At 37.6% G+C, this 19,326-nt stretch overlaps 1 protein-coding gene across 5 annotated transcripts in view; it reads right to left on the bottom strand.

Annotated features, from left to right (window-relative positions):
* COL14A1 (collagen type XIV alpha 1 chain) overlaps positions 1 to 19,326 on the bottom strand; it is a 114,611-nt gene that overhangs the window by 30,143 nt on the left and 65,142 nt on the right. For all 5 annotated transcript variants that reach the window (XM_038129163.1, XM_038129159.1, XM_038129160.1 and 2 more), the window contains 11 exons: positions 17,588 to 17,734; positions 15,282 to 15,356; positions 13,793 to 13,932; positions 12,481 to 12,604; positions 10,799 to 10,942; positions 8,673 to 8,837; positions 7,137 to 7,175; positions 6,795 to 6,933; positions 4,412 to 4,554; positions 3,458 to 3,567; positions 2,079 to 2,237 (listed from right to left, as the gene is read on the bottom strand). In XM_038129163.1, the coding sequence (XP_037985091.1) occupies positions 2,079 to 2,237; positions 3,458 to 3,567; positions 4,412 to 4,554; positions 6,795 to 6,933; positions 7,137 to 7,175; positions 8,673 to 8,837; positions 10,799 to 10,942; positions 12,481 to 12,604; positions 13,793 to 13,932; positions 15,282 to 15,356; positions 17,588 to 17,734 (1,385 nt within the window). The remainder of the gene's footprint in view (positions 1 to 2,078; positions 2,238 to 3,457; positions 3,568 to 4,411; positions 4,555 to 6,794; positions 6,934 to 7,136; positions 7,176 to 8,672; positions 8,838 to 10,798; positions 10,943 to 12,480; positions 12,605 to 13,792; positions 13,933 to 15,281; positions 15,357 to 17,587; positions 17,735 to 19,326) is intronic.

The following is a 19,326-nucleotide window of genomic DNA, read 5'->3' as shown; positions in this document are numbered from 1 at the left end:
GCCCCACAAGCAGAATCAGTAAGGTGGAAAAGTCCTCATCTAACCAGGCTACAGCTCTGCAAATGTTTCTCAACAGACCACCTTAGACAATACTATTAACAGTATATATACATGCAAGCAAACAAGGTTCAAAGAGGAAGAAACATCACCAAAGAGAAGGTCTGTGAATTGTAGGTAATGTTTTAAAGCTGGACTTTTCATTAAATCCCACTGAAGGAATAGAAAACATTACTTGCTGCAGGTCTCAGTCAGGTTTCATTGCTCTGGCTACAATACAATCCTGAGATGACTCATTCAGGAGTGTTAAAAGGGTTAGGCACCTTGAGCCTAATCCCCTTTTTCATCCATCCATCCATCCATCCATCCATCCATCCATCCATCCATCCATCCATCCATCCATCCATCCATCCCTGCCTGTTCATTTTACCATTGCACACTGTATATACTGATGGGAAAGACAACTCTGATACAATTCTATTTCCTCAAAATTGAAATGTCTGGCAAAACTCAAATGACTGCTCTGTACTGATTTATTTTTAAAATACACTAAAAACATTCCAAGAATGTTAAACTGCTCCATGTGAATATAATTAGAACAAAACATCCACAATTTTGTTCCAAAGTAAGTGCCCGCTTACTTTTATTTTATGTAAAAAGCATCTCTAAAACAAAGGGATCTACTAATCTAGTAGCTGTTCTGTGAACCTCTATTCTGCCTCCTACTAGATTCCTTTGATGTCCTCCAAATTTTGGAGTAGGAAACCAACTCATCTGTGTCTTAAATGTGACTATTTAAAGAAGTACTGCTCAATAAAGATAAATTGTGCAGAATGGGGACTTCAGAGGATGGTGTTTGGGCGCTTTCTTGATTTGTTTCTAATTTGGTATATATGGTAATACCACAAGACAGCTTAACCCTACTAAAGGATTTTCATCTTCATCTACACATTTCTAATCTTACATCAGCTTTACAGTTCATTTGAACAAAATCAAATTTTTCAGTGAGTGGGCAGTCTGAATTTTTTTTTTATAGATTCCTAGGTTCTAACAAAAGACACATTTCTTTCCACTTCTTTACAAAGGCTTCTCTAATTCCAAGATTTCCTAAGTCTGCCTCTTTCTGTTTCTATTGGAATGTGACTACAAAGGTTTCTCTGTGTAATTGTCTTTCCAGGCTTCATATAATTATTATCCATCAATTTGGGCCCTAAAAGCTCTTTCATTTCATACAGAGACATATTCTGAGGGCTTATTTTTTACTAAACAAGAGTATTTTCATATATTAACAAGTAAATACATATTTGAAACCTCATTCCTATTCAAGTCAATCTTTAGTTCAAGGTTCACATTCTCTGCTAAACTCATTCCAGGGTCAAGAAAGTTTAAGGAAAATTAGCAAACACTACTACGCACAAAAAAAGCCAAAACCCCCCAGACAAAACAAAACTGAAAGACATGCATTGGTTGTCAAGCAGAAAGAATAATCAATTACTGCTTCTAGGAGAATAATTTCAGAGGAATGAATGAGCACTTAAACTGGGGGACAGAGGAGACCTCTCACACTTAAAATATACTATAAAAGAGCTAGGTATACTAAGAGGGGAGGTTTTGGGGACAGCCTGTGCCAAACCAGTTCAATTTTTTAGTGAACAAACAGTGAATTAAGGGGCAGACAAAGAATCAGAGGGAATAACAGACATGGGGAATAGTTACCAAAAAAATTTTAAAAACCAAAGTTTAAATAATTGCAGGCAAAGGAGTTATATATTATATTACTCTACGTAATTATTTTTGGAACACAAGTAATATCTGAATGTATTGACTGCGTTTACATATGTATTTGAGAATAAAATTTCAAAAATAATGATCTTATTATTTCATTCATTAAAACAATAAAAAACAGATTTTGCCTAAGTTGACAACTACTACAGGCTTTAGTAGAATTTCTGAAATGCTGGGTCTTTACTACTTAAAATGAATTCACTTGGCTTCAAGTTAAAAACTAACTGCAAAGTTCCCAAACATTTGATTTTTAGGATATTTTAAGTGTTAGACAGGGTTTTTCCTGTTCCACTCACCGGTGCAGAATTGTCTCTTGGTCCCCTGGATCTCACCATCCTTCCCAGCACTTCTATGCCATCAGAACTAATATTCCCTGCTGCATTAATGGTCTTCTCACCCACTTCCTTGCAGTCAATAATTATCTTGGCCGTGGTCTTGCTGATAACAACATGCAACTGAGCAAAAGAGAAAATGCTTCAACATACAAAGGAGCATATGAGATAAATGAGTTCTTTCCGTGGGAAAAGGGGGGCATTTTCTGACATGAGCTCCTAACTCCATGTTTGCTAATGAAACTCAAAGAACACTCCAAAGGAAATAACCTAGATGACCTCTAGAGGTCCCTTGCAACCTGGATTATTCCATGATTGCAATCTGTTTCATGAATTTGGTTTATTTTTCTGCTTTTGGAACATCTGCAAAGAAATTGGCAACTTACATAATTTATTCAATAAATAATTTGTCCCAACAGAAGATCTGCACAGTGTTCATTTACCACTCAGATCCCACAGAACCTTTGATTTATGTGGTCATTCCTTGTACAAAGCATTGGATTTCACCATTACAGCCATTATAGCCAGCCACTTGCAGAAGCCAAAACTAAGCAGTAAAATTTAGTTTGTAAAGTATACATGGACAGAAAATACTGCCATAGGGAAGTTTTTACACTGGAAAAATCAAATCACATCAAATGCAGTACAGAAAGCAGAGCACAACTACTAAATTCTTTCCTCTGCCTTGATCACACTCTGTTGTCCCTCATTGTCCCTCACTGAAGAGACACTCCCAGTAGGGAGGACTAACTACAACTGTCCTGTCATGAGCAAACTCTCAGGGATTTGTTTGTTTGTTTGTTTTGTTTAGGAAAGATCCAAACATCAGGAAAAAAAGTCAATGACAAAATTACCCTCTACAACAAATAGGTGCTACAATCCCAGCGCTGCTTCACCTGCTTTCAGAAAGAATGTTAAAAGTTCTCAAATAGCAAAAGAAAGTTCAATGTGGCATAACCCTTAAAATATATTTTAAAATTACAACTGATAAAAAAAAAGATTTTTTTTCTGAACATTTTATTTGGAACGACACTGCCAATCCAAATCTTAAAAGAAAAAGCTGATTTATCTCTCAATTACTTTTCAAGATATGTATTTTTAAATGAACTCTAAAACATAGGCAAAAAGTATGAGACAAAAATTTAACACATCAGCTTTGTGATAAAAACTATGATTTGTTTAATGTCAATCTAATACTGCAAAGAGACATATGACAGTAAGGTAGGTGATGCAAAATACACTATTTTTGGCAGTAATTGATCTCATGAAACACGATTTTGAAACATGAAAAACTGACAAGTTTTTGTTCAGAGTGCTTCTTTTTCCCTATTGTCATTACTAACCTTATGAAAACTCCCATAAAATATCTTCCTTATTTCAGGACCTTCAAAAGTTACTGTTTGAAAATCTCCTTTGTAGTCATAGTTAAAGAAAGTCAGAGTTTTTCCACCATCTGTGTGAGATCAAAATTGAGGTCTCTGTGTTAAAGAAAAGTCCTGATACAATATTTGAAAGAGTCAATTTGCATTTAACTAAGCAGACCAAAGATGACAGCTCAAATGTTAGTAAAACACATTCATAAACAACACATTGACCTGCAAGTAACAAGTCATATCAGAGAAGTGCCCTTTCCTGGTTTGACAGGCAGGATGGACCAGCAGTTCTGAGTCTACCTCACCCATATCTACCTGGTTCCACTCTCTCATTTGTCCTCTGTCAGAGGTGGACAAGAAAAACCCTTCCTCAAGCTGGCTAAATACCTAATTCCCACCTATTTCAAGGTGACAAACTGGCAGCTATCAAGAACAGGTGTCACAGTAGCTTCATCTTCTCAACAGTAAAACCTTGTAAACTATAGTCCCTGTTGCACAATTGTGAAAGTAAAACCAAGCAGAAATGAAGAGCCACCGAGTTCCTGTCTATGGTCCTAACTCTGCTTTTCACCAGACTGCATTTCCTCTACATATTCTCCCAGTACCACTGGCTTATATCGAGATAGATCTGATTGGACTCAGATTCCAAGCACTGGAAATCTTAAAAGCACAAAAGTACCTCACATCAAATTGCATCTAGTATAGATCTTTGGAATCCAGTTTAAAGCAGTTAACTCAAAATTTGACTTCAACTCCAAATAAAACTCAGTTAAATTGAATCTAAAAACCATCCATTAGAGATTACTCCCTACCAGATTCAGGTGGTTGTTCTGGCAGCAGATTGAAACACTGGCAATAATAAAACTAGACACAGAATGAATCATTTGTACAGTTAAAATGACTGATAAAACACAAAACACATACTATCTAAAATCACTCCAACCAATGGTTCATATGCTTCGTTTAAAATCTCCCACAGAGCAAACGGCTCCTGCGGTGTGTCTGGCAGTATCCGAAAGAGAAACGTGATGGTGTAATCAGAAGGGAGACCTTCAGGATGCAAATACCTGTGAGAGAAATGATGTCTTTGAAACTGAAACGACACTAAATCTGGTGATTTACTCATCATGCTTTCACTCAACATGCTTTCTATTACTCAGTATATTTTCTTATAAATCAAGACTGAGAAGCATTATAAGTGTCTATAAAATCTACTCGACTTCATAACTCTAAAAGAATGCTTATGAAGAAAGTAAAAGTTATTGTCTCCCTTGAAATTTATAAAATTAACCTTAAAATTTTAACTTTTTATTTGTAGATCAAATCAGAGGTCAGGAAATAAAGCTGAAATTAATTATATTTAAAGCTTTTAAAAAACAATAGCCACTCTCAAGACCTTTGAAATTGTCTGATTTAGGAGACAATGGAAATTGCTTGGAAGACCATTCTTAATAGATAGGTCCTTTGTCATTAAACCATTATAAATGGATTAAAATTAGGAGTGACAGACTATTATAGGAAGCTTTATAAAATATGGAGAATGGAGTTTATACATTTCAAAGCCAATACAAAAGAAAGTGAAGTCAGAACAGATCACATACTGAAATACAATCTGGTTTCCTAGAATTTATGCAGAAGAGAGAGGAAGTTTATGATATAGAAGTACTTTATTTTATGTCATTTCCAAAAAATTCATTATTTCTTACTTCAAGTTGAATTTAACGTTTTGTTGTCAAATCCCAAAGTGAAATATTTGGACAACTGTCTGAGACAACTGACTGTATGTTAAATGTCAATTAGTCTGATTCCTTAAAATCATAGGAAGGGGATCTGAAAGAAGTCTCAAGAGTTATTAAAACAATTTATTTTCCCCAAATAGGACCCATTCTTTTTTAAGTGTTTCTGGCACATAGTATGAATCATGCTGAAAAGAGATTTAACATGATATCAATATATTCTGCACAGTGTCAGCAGATGATCAGATGTGATGTTACACTGCCCATTTCCCATAGAGAAAGAGGGGGAACTCAATAGACAAAAGAAAAAGCCTTTACAGTGTGTCCATTGTACAAGAATGAAAGCAAATTCAATAAGCAGGGTGGGTTAAACACAAGGTTTGGGGATACAAAACTCAAAAAGGAGAATAAAATCAATGGCATTCAGTGCACAGATGAAGTGACAAAGCCAAGTGGTATTTTTCAGACATACCTGTGGATCATCAAGAGAAAGGTGTTCTCTGAACCATGAAAAGGAGTGAAAGTCTAATGAAGCAGTAAGACTGGGTATGCTAGAGAATAGCATATAAAAGCAGCAGATCAAATTAGAAAGAAGCAGAAAGGAAAAAAAGTGAGAAATGTTAATCCCTCAACATTTCAGTCCATCAAGGCGCAGGAGAAAACAAAACAAGGACAATGTGAAACAGCATCAAGAAGTACAGCTCCAACTGGGACACAACAGAACAATCACACACTCTGATGACACCTAATATAAACCTTCAATTTCCTACTGTTTTTCTTTCTTATTTATCTTAGTTGAACAATATTTTTCATTAATCTTCCCACGTGTAATCCATCAGAGCCACTGCTTCTCTCTGGTGCCACTTAAAACAGAGTGGGGGTCTGGACTGAGAGGAACCCAACACAGACACTGTTTATACAAGAAACAGGGTTTCCATCACTTCCTCTCTGAGGACTGACTGTAAAAGTTCAGTCAGGGGATTCTTCATGGCCTCCTTCATAACCCTCCCAAGATACAGTTCTTGTGACTGAAAGATGCCCTGCCTCCCGGGAAGGTACTAGATGGGGCTCACACAGACTCACTTCAACGCAAGGGTGTTAATTTTCTTTTGTAACACAGACTGGCTGGACACAGACTGCAGTAGAAGTGACTGAGGACAGCTGAAGCAGGTTCTCATTCTGACCCTTGTTTCCAGGATATGCTGAACTCTCTGAGACTTCAGCCTGCATTCCAGAGTCACCCTTCACAAAGTGCTGCGGACTGGAATCTGCCCAGACATGGGCCTGCTTGAAATTGCCAGGTGTTACACAGACACAAGCCTGAAACAGGCTCGTGAGAAAACCAAAACAGCCAATGGGCTTACCTACTTTTACCAACAATTGTCATTTTTTAATTAAACTGATTGAAGGGTCAGAGCACTAAACAGTTTTCCTATTCATCAGTGTATCACAGATCTACACGAGCACCTCTGCTCTTCTGACTTAAAAATACTAGTCCCTGAAATGAATAATTGCCTGCACTAGAAAATTATTTTTGCATGGTTTTTGGGTATTTATATGTGAATACATACTTGGTAGGCTGGGATACCAGAGCATCCTTGTGCAGTCTGTAACATGGGAAAACATTAAATGTACCAGGTTCCATGGAAACCCCTTCCACAGCTGAAAACTCCTTTTCAACCAAACCAAACATTTCCATCATTTTAAATCCTGGAAGATTTCAAAAGGCATATTTTATTAATTTAAATTAATACTGCATCAGAAGATACAAAAAAAAAAAATAACACCAATGGTATCTAAGAGTTTCATTGCCTGTTAGCATGAAGGGAAATGTATTGCCTAATACTCTGAAAATAATGTAAGGAAAATGATTCCACAAATCAGAAGCAAAAATGAACACAAAAATACTGTACCTGCAAAGTTATTGCCATCTTTAACTACCAATGGGCAGGCTGTAAAGGAAAAAAAGATATATTTAAGAATACAAGAGATGTCCCACTGACTTAGAACAATCATGCACTTTGACTTAAACTCAGCACTCTACCCCCAAGAGCAGCAAAAGGAGATGTTGGGTAGGAAAGACAGGCAAATCTGGGCACTTTCTACTCCATGCTGTCAATGTTTTTCAGGATCCCCAAAGGCTGTAGCAAAGATATTAAGAGGTGCTCCATATAATATATTTTTATGGATTTCTTGTCCATTAATTTGTCAAATCCTCCCTATAAACCTGCCTTCACAACCTCTTCAACAATTTCAAATTTGTTGAAAAACAGCCACAAATTCATTGCCTGTTGCATAAAATAAAGTATGTCTTATATGGGAATTTAACCAAGTGTTCCCTAATTCTCTGAGAGCTTTTCCAGCCTAACCCATCTCCAGTTCAAGTACTGCAGCTGACATTCTCTGTACCTTTTTTCTCTGTACCACAAGAGGTTCCATGAGCAAGAGAAACCAGAACAATCCCTAAGATGTGTGCTCATATTTTAAACAGCTGTAAATCTGAGTTATAGATTTATTTTGGCAGGGAAGAAAAGTCACTAATACATTTCAGGAAAGGTGCCCTGGGAAATCAACAAGCCTAAAGCAGCATATCAACCAAATATGGCACCCCAGGATACTCACATTTGAAGATCACTTTTAGAAACCAAGCACAAGTGACCAATAAATGATACTGTTGAGAATTGTCAATGTTTACCATTCTCTCTACCATTGAAAGTAGAGCTCATGGTCAAAATCTCAGAACTGGTGGCTCACAAGCAACATCCTTTTACCAGCTCTGACAATTCAGAGTCTCTTGATAACTCACAGCCCTGTGCACAAGGACTCCTTGCAATCACAAATGGTTCACAGTGCCTGCTTCCTGGCTGATACATAAGGAAATACATTGTGGGCACACACCTAAAAGCATGTTAATTACTGACCAAAAATCATTAAGTGTTGCTCTGGAATGTCCATTCCTTAATTTTCATAAAGAGACGGAAGTGTGGCTTTCTCACAGATTTCAGAATTTGAGTGTGTTTTATGTTTTGCCTAGGCTACAACTCATCTACTTTCATAACAAAAATGTTAATGATTGGATGTCTATTAATACATTAACCATGTGACTTGAATAAGAATGAATGTAGTTAGCAGTACTCTTACAGAGGGTTAAAGTAGCCTAGAAAATAAAATATAATTATCTTTTATGATTCTGAAATGTCAACAATATCTGAAATGAGCTTTTGACAACCAGTGCTTGTATTCTGGCTTTATAGAAACAACCATTAATTATTTTGAAGTCACAAAACCTTCATTTCCTTCATCTTCTGTGGAAATAACATTAGAATTATAAAGTCAGCAGTAAATTATATTAAAAATACAAAGAATTTATCTTAATAGAAAAATAATAGTTACAATCTCCCCAGTATTTAGCAGTTATTTTAGAAACAACATAAATCAAAATGGCTAACTTGCTGATGCAGTTTCACAAACAAAAGTGATCAGCTCATCTTCAATCTTTGTAAAGGCATCAAAGTCATCCACGAAGAAGACATGTCTTTCACTGGGCTTGCTGCCAATATTAACTAACTCTGAATAGTCAGCATCAGCCACTCCAATAGCAAAAAAGGTAAAACCTGTAAAACAAAACAGAACTCCTGTGCATCATTCCTTGTGAGAGTGGAAATACACTATGAACACAACTGTATTTGCATTGACTCCTTTCCTGATTAAACACCAACTTGGACATTTAATTATTACCCTATAGCATGAGAAAATTCACTTATGTTATGTAAAATAGAAGTAAAACATTCTCTGTGAAATATTTGTTCTGGCTATTTATGCTTAATTAGTTAAAATTAAACCTTAAGTGTTTTCTTGAAGATACATGACTACTCAGTAGTTTAAAGTTTTAGCATACATTTAAATACTTTTTAAATTTAATGCTATACTGTATTACACAAAAATATCCATGCATCAAGTACAGAATAAATACAAAGTAGAGAAATTAATTTCCTGAAGGTTCTTTACAGATTTTTTCTGTGCCATGTGTTAGTACAGATATTATTTCAAGGCACTTCTGCCTCATGAGTGAACACTGAAATAAATGCATTCTCATTTCATCAGCAATTTAACTGCACTGGTTCCATCTGTTCTATATATTTAGCATGAATATTTTTCAAAATATGAGCCTGACTTAAAGGATTTAAATCAAATGGAAACTGTACCCTACATGTTTCAGGAGCAACAAAAGAGCCATAAGTTTTTCAAAATTTTCCTTTCCATAAGAGATGAAGGGGAAAACCTCTCTACATCAGGCTGAATATAGTTAATGGATATACTGTTCTAGCATGGCTCAGTCACAAATTTATTCCAGTCAAGCAATATTATCTTTAACTTTGAATGAAGACCAGGGGCATTCATCACCTTCTGCAGAGATTTAAGCATAACGAAACTTTGACTTAATACAATATAAAAATATCTTCATGGCTCATCCAAGATCAGCACCTCTTTGTGCCAGCCTCCATCACAGATGCCCATCAGTACCTGCTCCAACCTATCTGCAGCCTCACTGTGCAGCACACTCCAGGGGAAATGGGAGAGGGGAATTCATGTGCCACATCCCAGCAACTGAACCCTCACAGAGTGCCATCTTCTCTGGAGGCCATTCCCAGTCCAGGAGCTAATAATGCAACTGCAAGACTTACCTGAGAGATGAATATTTTCTGTTCAGCTTAGACACAAACTCCAATTTATTCACAAATACGCAGTTTTCTTAACTGCTACTTAAAATAGGTCATGCAAGCCCACTATTTTGTCATCTGCTTTATTGATGAAGCCCCTACACTCAGCATCTAGCAACAAAACAAGGAGGCAGCCAAGGTGGATTATTGTGGCATTGGCATTTGGTTTCAGAAATCAGTGAACTACACTGGGAACTTCACAGCTGTCAAAGCTAAAAGCAAATAAAAGGCACAAATGTAATTTCTCTTCAGGTCACCTCACATTAAAAGGAAGATAGTTTTTGTTCTTCCATCCTTTAGTTTTATGCCAGGTGGAACACTGTGCCCTTTTGGTTTTGGTACAAACTTCTACAACAATTAATCCACTTCTTACACTTAGACTCACAACATGGTGTGTGTGGCTGCTTAAATCTCTAAAATTGAAGCTTTAAAAAAAATTCCTAGAGGTAATTAGTGTAACATGAGAGCAGGTCAGAAACAGTATAAGAATTTTCAATGGATCTTTTGTGTAGAAAACAAAATAGTTTAATTTGCTCATAACCACTAGACTACACTTTATAGATGATGATCCAGATTCTCAGGATCATGTTCCCCAACTTCTTAATTCTGGGGGCAATTCCATTAATACATTATTTTAGCACTGCTGCTAAAAGGAAAAATAATTCCATTAATCACCACAAATACCCAAAATCTAATTATATCCTAGTGATATTCTGTGTTTCTGAGCAATTGCTGTTTTCTTTGAAACTGAAAATCTGGAGCAAAGGCTATCCTTACCTCATGCCCACACTTACTTAGATGAAATTAATGAGAAAAAAGATCATGTGAGTTGTTTTTAAAAGCACACAATTTACCGTCTAGTTGCATTTCTCTGGACACTTTGTTCACATCATCTTGTGATCGCCCATCAGTGATGACAACCAAAACCTTTGGAATGCCCCTTCTCATGCCTGCCTCTCCTGTAAATAAGATTTCTCGCGCATGTTTAATGGCTTTGCCTGCAACACAAAAATTGACATCGACTGTGATACAAATCTGATTTGTATTGGCTTCTCATATCACATGTCCCACATACATAAAAAGAGAAATCTGTTGTGTCCTCAGTAGTCTGTCAATTTATTCATTCTGTATTTGTTAAAATCAAGATTCAGAAAAGTTTGATTTTGACAATTACATTTCAAGTTCTGACAGCTTTGGCCCTCCATTTTCCAATCCAGAAGGGGAAGATCACAAACATGACTTGTGAGGGTGTCCTGGGTTCAGCTGTGCTAGTCTTAATTTCCCTCTTTATTGCTGGTACAGCACTGAGTTTTGGACTCCATATGAAGCTAATGTTGATAATGATGTTTTGGTTGTTGCTAAGCTGTGCTTACCCTGAGTCAAGGACTTTTCAGTGTCTCATTCTCTGCCCCTGAGCAGCTGCACAAGAGGACTGGAGGAGAGTGTACACAGAACAGCTGACCCAAACTGGCCAAAGGGATGCTCCATACTACAGAACATCCTGCCCAGTGTATAAACTTGAGGAGTTGGCCAGGAGGGGCCAATCCCTGCTCTGGAATGGGCTGGGCATCAGGTGGTGAACAACTGTACTGAGCATAATCTCTTTTTCTTGGCGTTTCTCTCCCTCTATTTGTTATACTCCTTTTAATTACTATTACTATAATTGTATTGTACTTTATTTCAATCATGAAACTGTTGTCTCAGCCCACAGGCTTTACCCTCTTCTGATTCTCTCCATCCCACCCAGGCTATGGGTAGGCAGTCAGTGAGCACTGTGTAGTATTTCGCTGCTGGCTGGGTTAGAGATAACAAAACTTTCCTTTTCTGGATTGTAGGGCACTGTCTGCATTAACAACTGAGAATGTCATTGTAGTAAATGGAAAATTATTTTCATAATGCTGAAAACTGGATGCAATGCAACAGCTGCAAGAAATTTCTGTGAAGTTTGAAAATAATAAAACATACAGTTTCCAACTAAAACAAATTTTAACCCTTTCAACACTCATCTATAATTTCTTTATATCAGCAGCAAGTTATTTTAAGGGATTAATTAAAATGCAACCTTAACAAACATCTTTTCCCATCCCAATCTTAAACATCCCACAGAGGCTTAACTGTCCTGGCTGATACCCAAACAGACACTCCACTCTCTGCAGTTTCCTACATGCTTTGCAAGCTCCCTCCCACCCTCTCCCCTTTATCACTTTTCTGCTCACTTGCCAAGCTTATTTCATATTAGTCCCGATTCCACCTTCCATTACCCCCAAATTAATTTGCTGTAGCCCTCCTGTCCCTCTCCCTGCCTCCCTGATCCTTGTTTTAGCGGGGTGAATATGCAGCAGTAGGGGCCGAAGTGTGTAAACTACAGATTACAAAGACTTTCTAATTTCAGAGCCCAACCCTTCATCTCCAGTGTGGAGACAGCATATTATTACTGGTTGTGCAGTGATTAATTGAACCATTTAGCAAATGGGAAAGAAATACTGCTTAGAGAAGCAGGGGGAAAAATCTGCATCACAATCTCATCCTTTCTCACCTGTTTTTGTATTTCCTCCTTTGTAGGCTATTTGCTGAATAGCTTCAAGAAGAGTCTCTTTTGTTTTGTATGCATTCAATTTAAACTCCGTCCTGGGATCATCACTAAACTGAATTATTGCCACCTGTGCACATAGAAGATGTTCATTACAAAAGCACCACCCACTGTGTAAGCAAAAAGTAAGTGAATCTTACTTAAAACAAGGATTTATCTTGTAACTTTGCTTCATCTTTAAATTGAAGCCAGACCTTTTTCTCTTTAGTAAATAGAGTTCAATTTTACTCTCTGCAACTTTGGCAACCATCTAACACTTTCTGGTTTCATTTTGCAGCAAACAGGATGAGAACAGTAATACCCACTTTGGCAGAAGCTCTCTCAGTCGAGCCCAAAAGCAAAATCCTGAGTACAGCTGCTCACATGTGTACAGTTATTCATACTCAGAACTGCTGGGACTTAATTCAGGTTCCATGAATTAGTAACTGCACATAAGTAACTTAAGCTAGGGAGCAAGAATGAAGCAAGTAATAGAAAGATTCAAGAATATATTTTGAAATATTGCCTCTGTCAAATATGACACTACTGAGTTAAGGCCCTGTATTACAATATTGTACACTAAGCCCCTACAACTCACAAAGCATATATGAATCTTCATATTCCATAAGTGGTGCCCCTGATTTAAAAGGAGCTATTGTGTTTAAACTTGTAAAAAAGTTTCTGTATCACCATTAACTATATTCTGGAAAAATAGGTGTATGGCAAGAAGCAGTAAAAACTAACTATTCTTCAGGGTTTGGACAAGTTAAAATTAATTTCCAGTGAGATCCCAAACCACATATTATACAGGTAACACTTAAAACAGTAACATATTTACCAATAATATGTTCTGGAGCACCTCTCTAGACAAATACATAAATGGAACAATTGTTGCAAATTTTATGTCAAGCACTGTAGATTCTGTAGAGTGTGTGATCCAAAATAACAGAACCTTTAATTTTCCTTATCAATGCCATTTTTAGCTTATTTATAAATAAACACTACAGTGAGTGCCAAAAGCATTAACAAACTTAAATTTCATTTGAATTAGAGGAGACTGAAATGATACTTAGCCCTCATGCTACCAAAATTTATATTGAGAATTTTAACATACGGTGTGCATAAAAAGATATTGAAAAAAGATACTGACCTAGAGCAGTTTATACTTTCACTGAACTGTGAAACGGTGTCAGTTACTTCTTGATTCATTTCACTTCTGGTCTAGTCTAAAATACCCTGTCAAGTCCATGCACCCTCCATCTCTGCACACGTTGATTACCTGTGTTCCATCAGGACCAATCTTATCCAAAGCTCCAACAGTGCTATAAAGGAAGTTAATTATCTTATTGAAATTGTCATCTCCAATACTCCATGACCCATCTACCAGGAATGCCAGATCAGCTTTGGCTGCTTTGCACACTGAGGAAGAAAGCAAGAATTTTGGAATTAGAGCAATGCCTCAACTCCTCATGAAATCTCAAAAATCACTTAAGAAGATACAACCATCATGAAAAGCCCTTGATTAATGTTAGCTAATACATGTTAGCTCAATGTTAGCTTCAGTCAACAGACCTGCTGGCATTGACTTCAGTGCAGGTGTAGAACCAGCTGAGCTCTGCAAGGGAGAATTGTCTGCACCAATAGATCCTATCACAGAACACACTTCAATGGTTCTTCAAAGTCTAGCTTATCATTTCTGGTTTTATTTAGGTTTTTGGGTAAAGTCACACAAGAACAATCCCAACTCCTAGCACGCATGACACAGTAAGCAAGATGACAGAATTTCAACTGTGGATGTTCCCACTGGGAAAATATTCCATTCATAAAGTTACCCTAAGGTCTGCAGTGTCTAATGCACTTCAACTGCACTGTGTAGGAGCAATGCAGGTTTCACCCATCTCATCTGATTCCAGCACGTTCTTATGCAAAATGGCTTGCAAGAGCTGCACATTTGCTCACACAAGTTGCTCACTCTTTCATGGGAACGGGGAACCTTCAACCTTTCACTTCACAGAAATCCAAGTCTATTGCTTGGGGTCAGAAGTAAACTGTCTCAAACCAAAGTTATGTTTTTCAACATATTTCATCTTCATATTTCATCTAAATCCAGAGAATAGGACAAGAAGATACAAATCTGTAGTTTTCATTTTCTGTTGATTACTCCTTGGATAACAAAAAACCTTCATTTTCTGCTCCTATGCAGTTCTAAACACACACACATACAAGGTCTTTTTTCCCTGTGCTTGTGGGTTAAATTCTCAATTTATACATGTCACTTTCGTCCACAGGCTTCGTGCTGATGTACTCGATCCTCAGTCTCCACCAATAATGCTCCTCTCACAGAAATATTATAAGCCTCTGTACAAAATACAACGTGTTCAAGTAATAATGAAAGAAAGTCTGCATTTAAAGAGGAGAGTCTGAGTCTATACTTTTCACATTACCTAAAACAGACATATTTAAAAATAATGCTGTTTTTCAAGTTTATTTATCCTAGGATGTCTGCTTCAGTTGCAAAATGTGTATGGTTTAAGAGTTGTGGAAAAAGGAAGTGTCACATGTATTAACCACTCTTTCAGCAAATTTTAACAGTACAACAATGAGGTCAGATTTTTGGCTCATTAAATTTAAGCCAGCTGCCTTAACAGTGTTTCTACAGCAAATGCCTTGTGAGATCTGCTCCCCACAGGTCTAAAATACCATCAGAAGTAGAAAAACATTGCATCAACACTTTAAAATTACTATAAACTCACATATGTAGCACTTACCCTCTTTTGCAGGTGGGATTGTAGGTGGTGGAGGTGGTGTTGAAGGTGTTGTTGGTGGTTGAGTAGGAAATGGTACTGCAGAATAAAACAAGAAATAGTCAAACATGCTTAAAAGCCCAATATCTTTAATAAACAGCATTTTCTACTCATCTCCACATGAAAAAAATTCATTATCCCTAATCTATTAGTTATGCAATTGGAGATAAATGTAGGTGAGTGCACACAAGAAATGTCACCTGAAAGACAATATTACTAATGCAAAACAATTAATGGCTGTATGTGAAGTATGAATGATACAAGAATACAACTGAACTACTACTGGAACTGCCCCTTTTTGAGATTGTCCAGAGTAGCAGACCGTGTCCCAGCACTATTCTTGACCGAGAATCCATAATTCATTTTGAAGAAGGTCTGTGTCCTTTCCTTTTCTCAACAAAAGTCCTCATTAACAGAAAGTAGGTCTTTATTCACCCTGGAAGGAAGAAGATCTTAGTCCAAAACGCAAAGACAGAGAGGAAAAACAAGCCAGTGCCTGCACTCAAAGCAGATCACAGTCTGCCCAGATGAAGACTTTTCTGAACTTGTCAAAGACCTTGTTATGCTTGCAGACAGAAACGCAGCTCTGACCCCAACTCTAACAGGACTGTGGCTCTGTTGCCTGCAGCAACTTCTACTAAAGTTGCTTTATAGTTTCTGAAAGTGTCCCTCACTCTTCTCCTGAAAATCGACATCGGAATTTCAGCCTTGCAGAGACCTAGGTGAATATCCAATTACTGATTGATGGCTTTTCTGAATGCAACAGCTTTATTTAGCACCTTCCAATATAGCCTAGCTGCCCTCTCAGAGATAAAATGCACATGCGCTGACTTCCACAACTCTACAAGAGGAAAAGCTTCCACATTCATTCAAGGGATTTTTTTCCCCCATTTTAATTCAATGCATTTAGCATAAGAAACCACAGGTGACAGAACATCAGTCCTCCAAGACTAAACTGATTTGCTGTAACATCTAAGTTACATTTATAGGCAATGGAGAGAGTTAGATATGGCAACCTGAGAAAAGAAGCCTACATTTGGGAAAGATCAGTGCAAACAGGATTCATTACATGTCCACATCCCACTGTAGCTGATGGAGGTTTTCCTAGTGGGTTCAGCAACAGAAAGGGCTAGGACTCTGAAAAACCTACACAGAAGTAGTGCCCAGGACCTCCATGGCCACAGCAACCCAGGACCAGACCCATTAAGAAAGGGTGACAACTGCTGTAAGGTGACTTGAAAGGCTGCTCTCAGCACCAAAGAGATGCAGGGCACCCTGAAGACTGTTTCCCCTTAAGGTGAGACAATAGTTTAGACAAATTATCACAAACCATCATTCTCAAATGGACATACAGGCCAAGGTGTGCTCATCCTCATGTCTTCTAGCTCTCTGACCTGCAGAGCACACTAAACACAATTCCCCAAAAAGCAGGAGAAGCTTGGCTTTATGCTAACTGCTCAGAGAATGAGCCCTGGGCTAGGAAGAATTGGAGTCATACACCTGTGCAAATTTTTCCTATGTCAAACCATAAATGTGGGAGGAAAAGAAGAAAAGTACAAACACTTTCTACCCTGAGAGAAAGGGACTAGTGTTGTGGTGTATAGCAATATACTACGAGAAGACAGGTAGTGCTGAGATTGGAAATGGGCTCAAAGAAAGATAAAATATTCATTCTAGTAGTCCCATGTTTTATTTTGCAGTATTTTGAATTCATGACAGCAGGACCTTGCCTTCATAAACAGCTGTGAGTTTGTTGGTTGTTCTTTTTTTTTTTTTTTGTCTTGTATTACTAATAATAATAATTTAAAAGTCTAGTTGGTTGTTTTGTTTCAAAATACTTAAATAAATTGGGTTTTGAGGTCCCATTTAACTGTAAATTATTCAAACACTAGTTAATTTTACTAAATAACAAGAGCTGCAGGAACAAAACTTTTTCTGCTTGCTCATTTTTCTGTACTTTTTCCCCCAAGGTCATAGATATTCAGAGTATCCCATACTGGGACTTTGTATGAAGAAAACTAAACCATCCTCCCTGTGTCATTCTCAGTAGAAGTCCAATCGAGTTGCTGAACATGACTTAACAATTACTTCACAGCAGTGGTGCAAGAATCCTGCACATCTGTGGAGGAGTCACAATGTACTTGAAAAGTCAATAGGTGAGCTAAAGAAAACTGTGTAGAAACAGCACATGTGTGGGCAAAGGGCAGAACACAAGAAGCAATCGAGCATTACTGCTGCTGGCTGAGCCCTGTCTCCTCTGCTTTACTCACACGTTGTCTCCATGATGCTCACAGCAGGGCCCTCCAGCTCCTGAAGCTGTGTATGAACACTGATTTTATATTTGCTTCCAGGCATCAGCTCAAAGAAACAATGTCTAGGTGTCCCTCCACCAAGATTTACTTCTTGCTTTTTTCCACCTGGAATTACAAAAGAAACCATGAAAACTTTTTTTTTTTTTACTGTTTTATTGAATAATGCAATTTAATTAATAAATAAGAAGTGTAAATGACAGCACATGAAGGGTAAGAGGTTGGCATAAGTTAAGAAACTACGTGCTGCCTTACTTTTGGAAACTGACCTCAGTGCAGAGGTCTCTAACATTTCATTATTCATACTAAGTAGGAGCTGAGGAATGTGTCAAACATCTTCAGGAAAAAAAGATGAATTTTGCCCCATGCACTGAAGGCAATAAAAATCACTAACACTGTCATGAACAGGCTTTGGATCTACTCCTAAATTATGAGAGTCTCACTAGGAATTGTTGCATTATGTAATCCTATGGCATCCTTTGTCTATGCCTCTGGTTCTCAGCATACGTAATGTGCTTGGCCACAACAAAAGAGACTGAGCTAGATACCATATTCCAGCTTTCACTAGTAGCCACTTTGCAAGATGGTTAAGGAATAGCATTTACAGGGTTCCAAAACTGATTCTGCTAAATTCTGAACTGGAAGATACATTGACAATAGAAAATGGCTGGGTACTGGAAATAGCATAAGGCATGTTTTAATAACAAGAAAAACCTTATCACCATTTAAAATCTGCATCAGGAAGAAGTGAAATACAAGCAACTGATCTCACATTTTACAGAGTGCATAAAAAATGACAAACAATCCTTCAATGCTTATCAGATGTTACACTAGTCTGAAAACATTTGATCACTGCCTGAACCAGACGCACACCCGATTTGACAATCAAATCTCTTCAGGATAAAAATTAATATGAAACATTTGTTCACACTCTGGGTTGTTCTGCTTGCACTTAGGTGCTTTCAGCTCAGCTAAAACAATTCTGGCAGTTCTATATGAAGAAAGTAGAATGTTGGCTAGCTCCCAGATGAGAGGGATGTCTGTGCTGTTTCATGCAAGCCAAGATCTCTGCTATCTGAATGGCTTGTCTGTATTTCAGGGCTTCAAAAAAACCTTATCACCATCCATTTGCCATTCCACAGAAAGGTCATGTCTTTTTTGCCACATGATCAGTGTTACTGCCCATGACACCTTTAACACAGCCCATTAACTGCACTCCTCTCGAGTTATCCAAGGTTTTCATTTGCCGCCAGTCAGAAGACCACTGATGTCTGCTTGGGGTAACAGAGTTGGTCTGCACAAACAGTGACAAAATGTCTTCTGGCCACACCTGAGAATCAGTGAGGCTGAAGAGGCTGTAATTTGTCCTCTATATACACTGTGCTAAAAGCACCAAGATTCCTTGTGTGACTGCCTAGAACTGTGTCATGTTTACCCACACGAATAACATTACTACTATAAGCTACAAAGAAGCATCAACAGAATGAGAACAAGCAAAACTGGACATTGTTCTGATTCTGTGGGCATGGCCTGGATTCATTCAGAGCTTTTCTGCCTTTCTGCCCTCTTCTGTCTATCCTAATGATACAGAGCTACTGCTGGTGGTGTATTTACACACTTGGATGTATTCAGTTTATCCTTATCCATCTTCTGTTCCTCACAGCAGTGAAAAACTCAGGTAATCACCTTTTTTCTACTGA

This window comes from Motacilla alba, chromosome 2, assembly GCF_015832195.1.
Source record: "Motacilla alba alba isolate MOTALB_02 chromosome 2, Motacilla_alba_V1.0_pri, whole genome shotgun sequence".
Lineage (NCBI taxonomy): Eukaryota > Metazoa > Chordata > Aves > Passeriformes > Motacillidae > Motacilla > Motacilla alba.
Note: the sequence above shows the minus strand (reverse complement) of the source record. Positions and strands in the feature narration are given on the sequence as shown.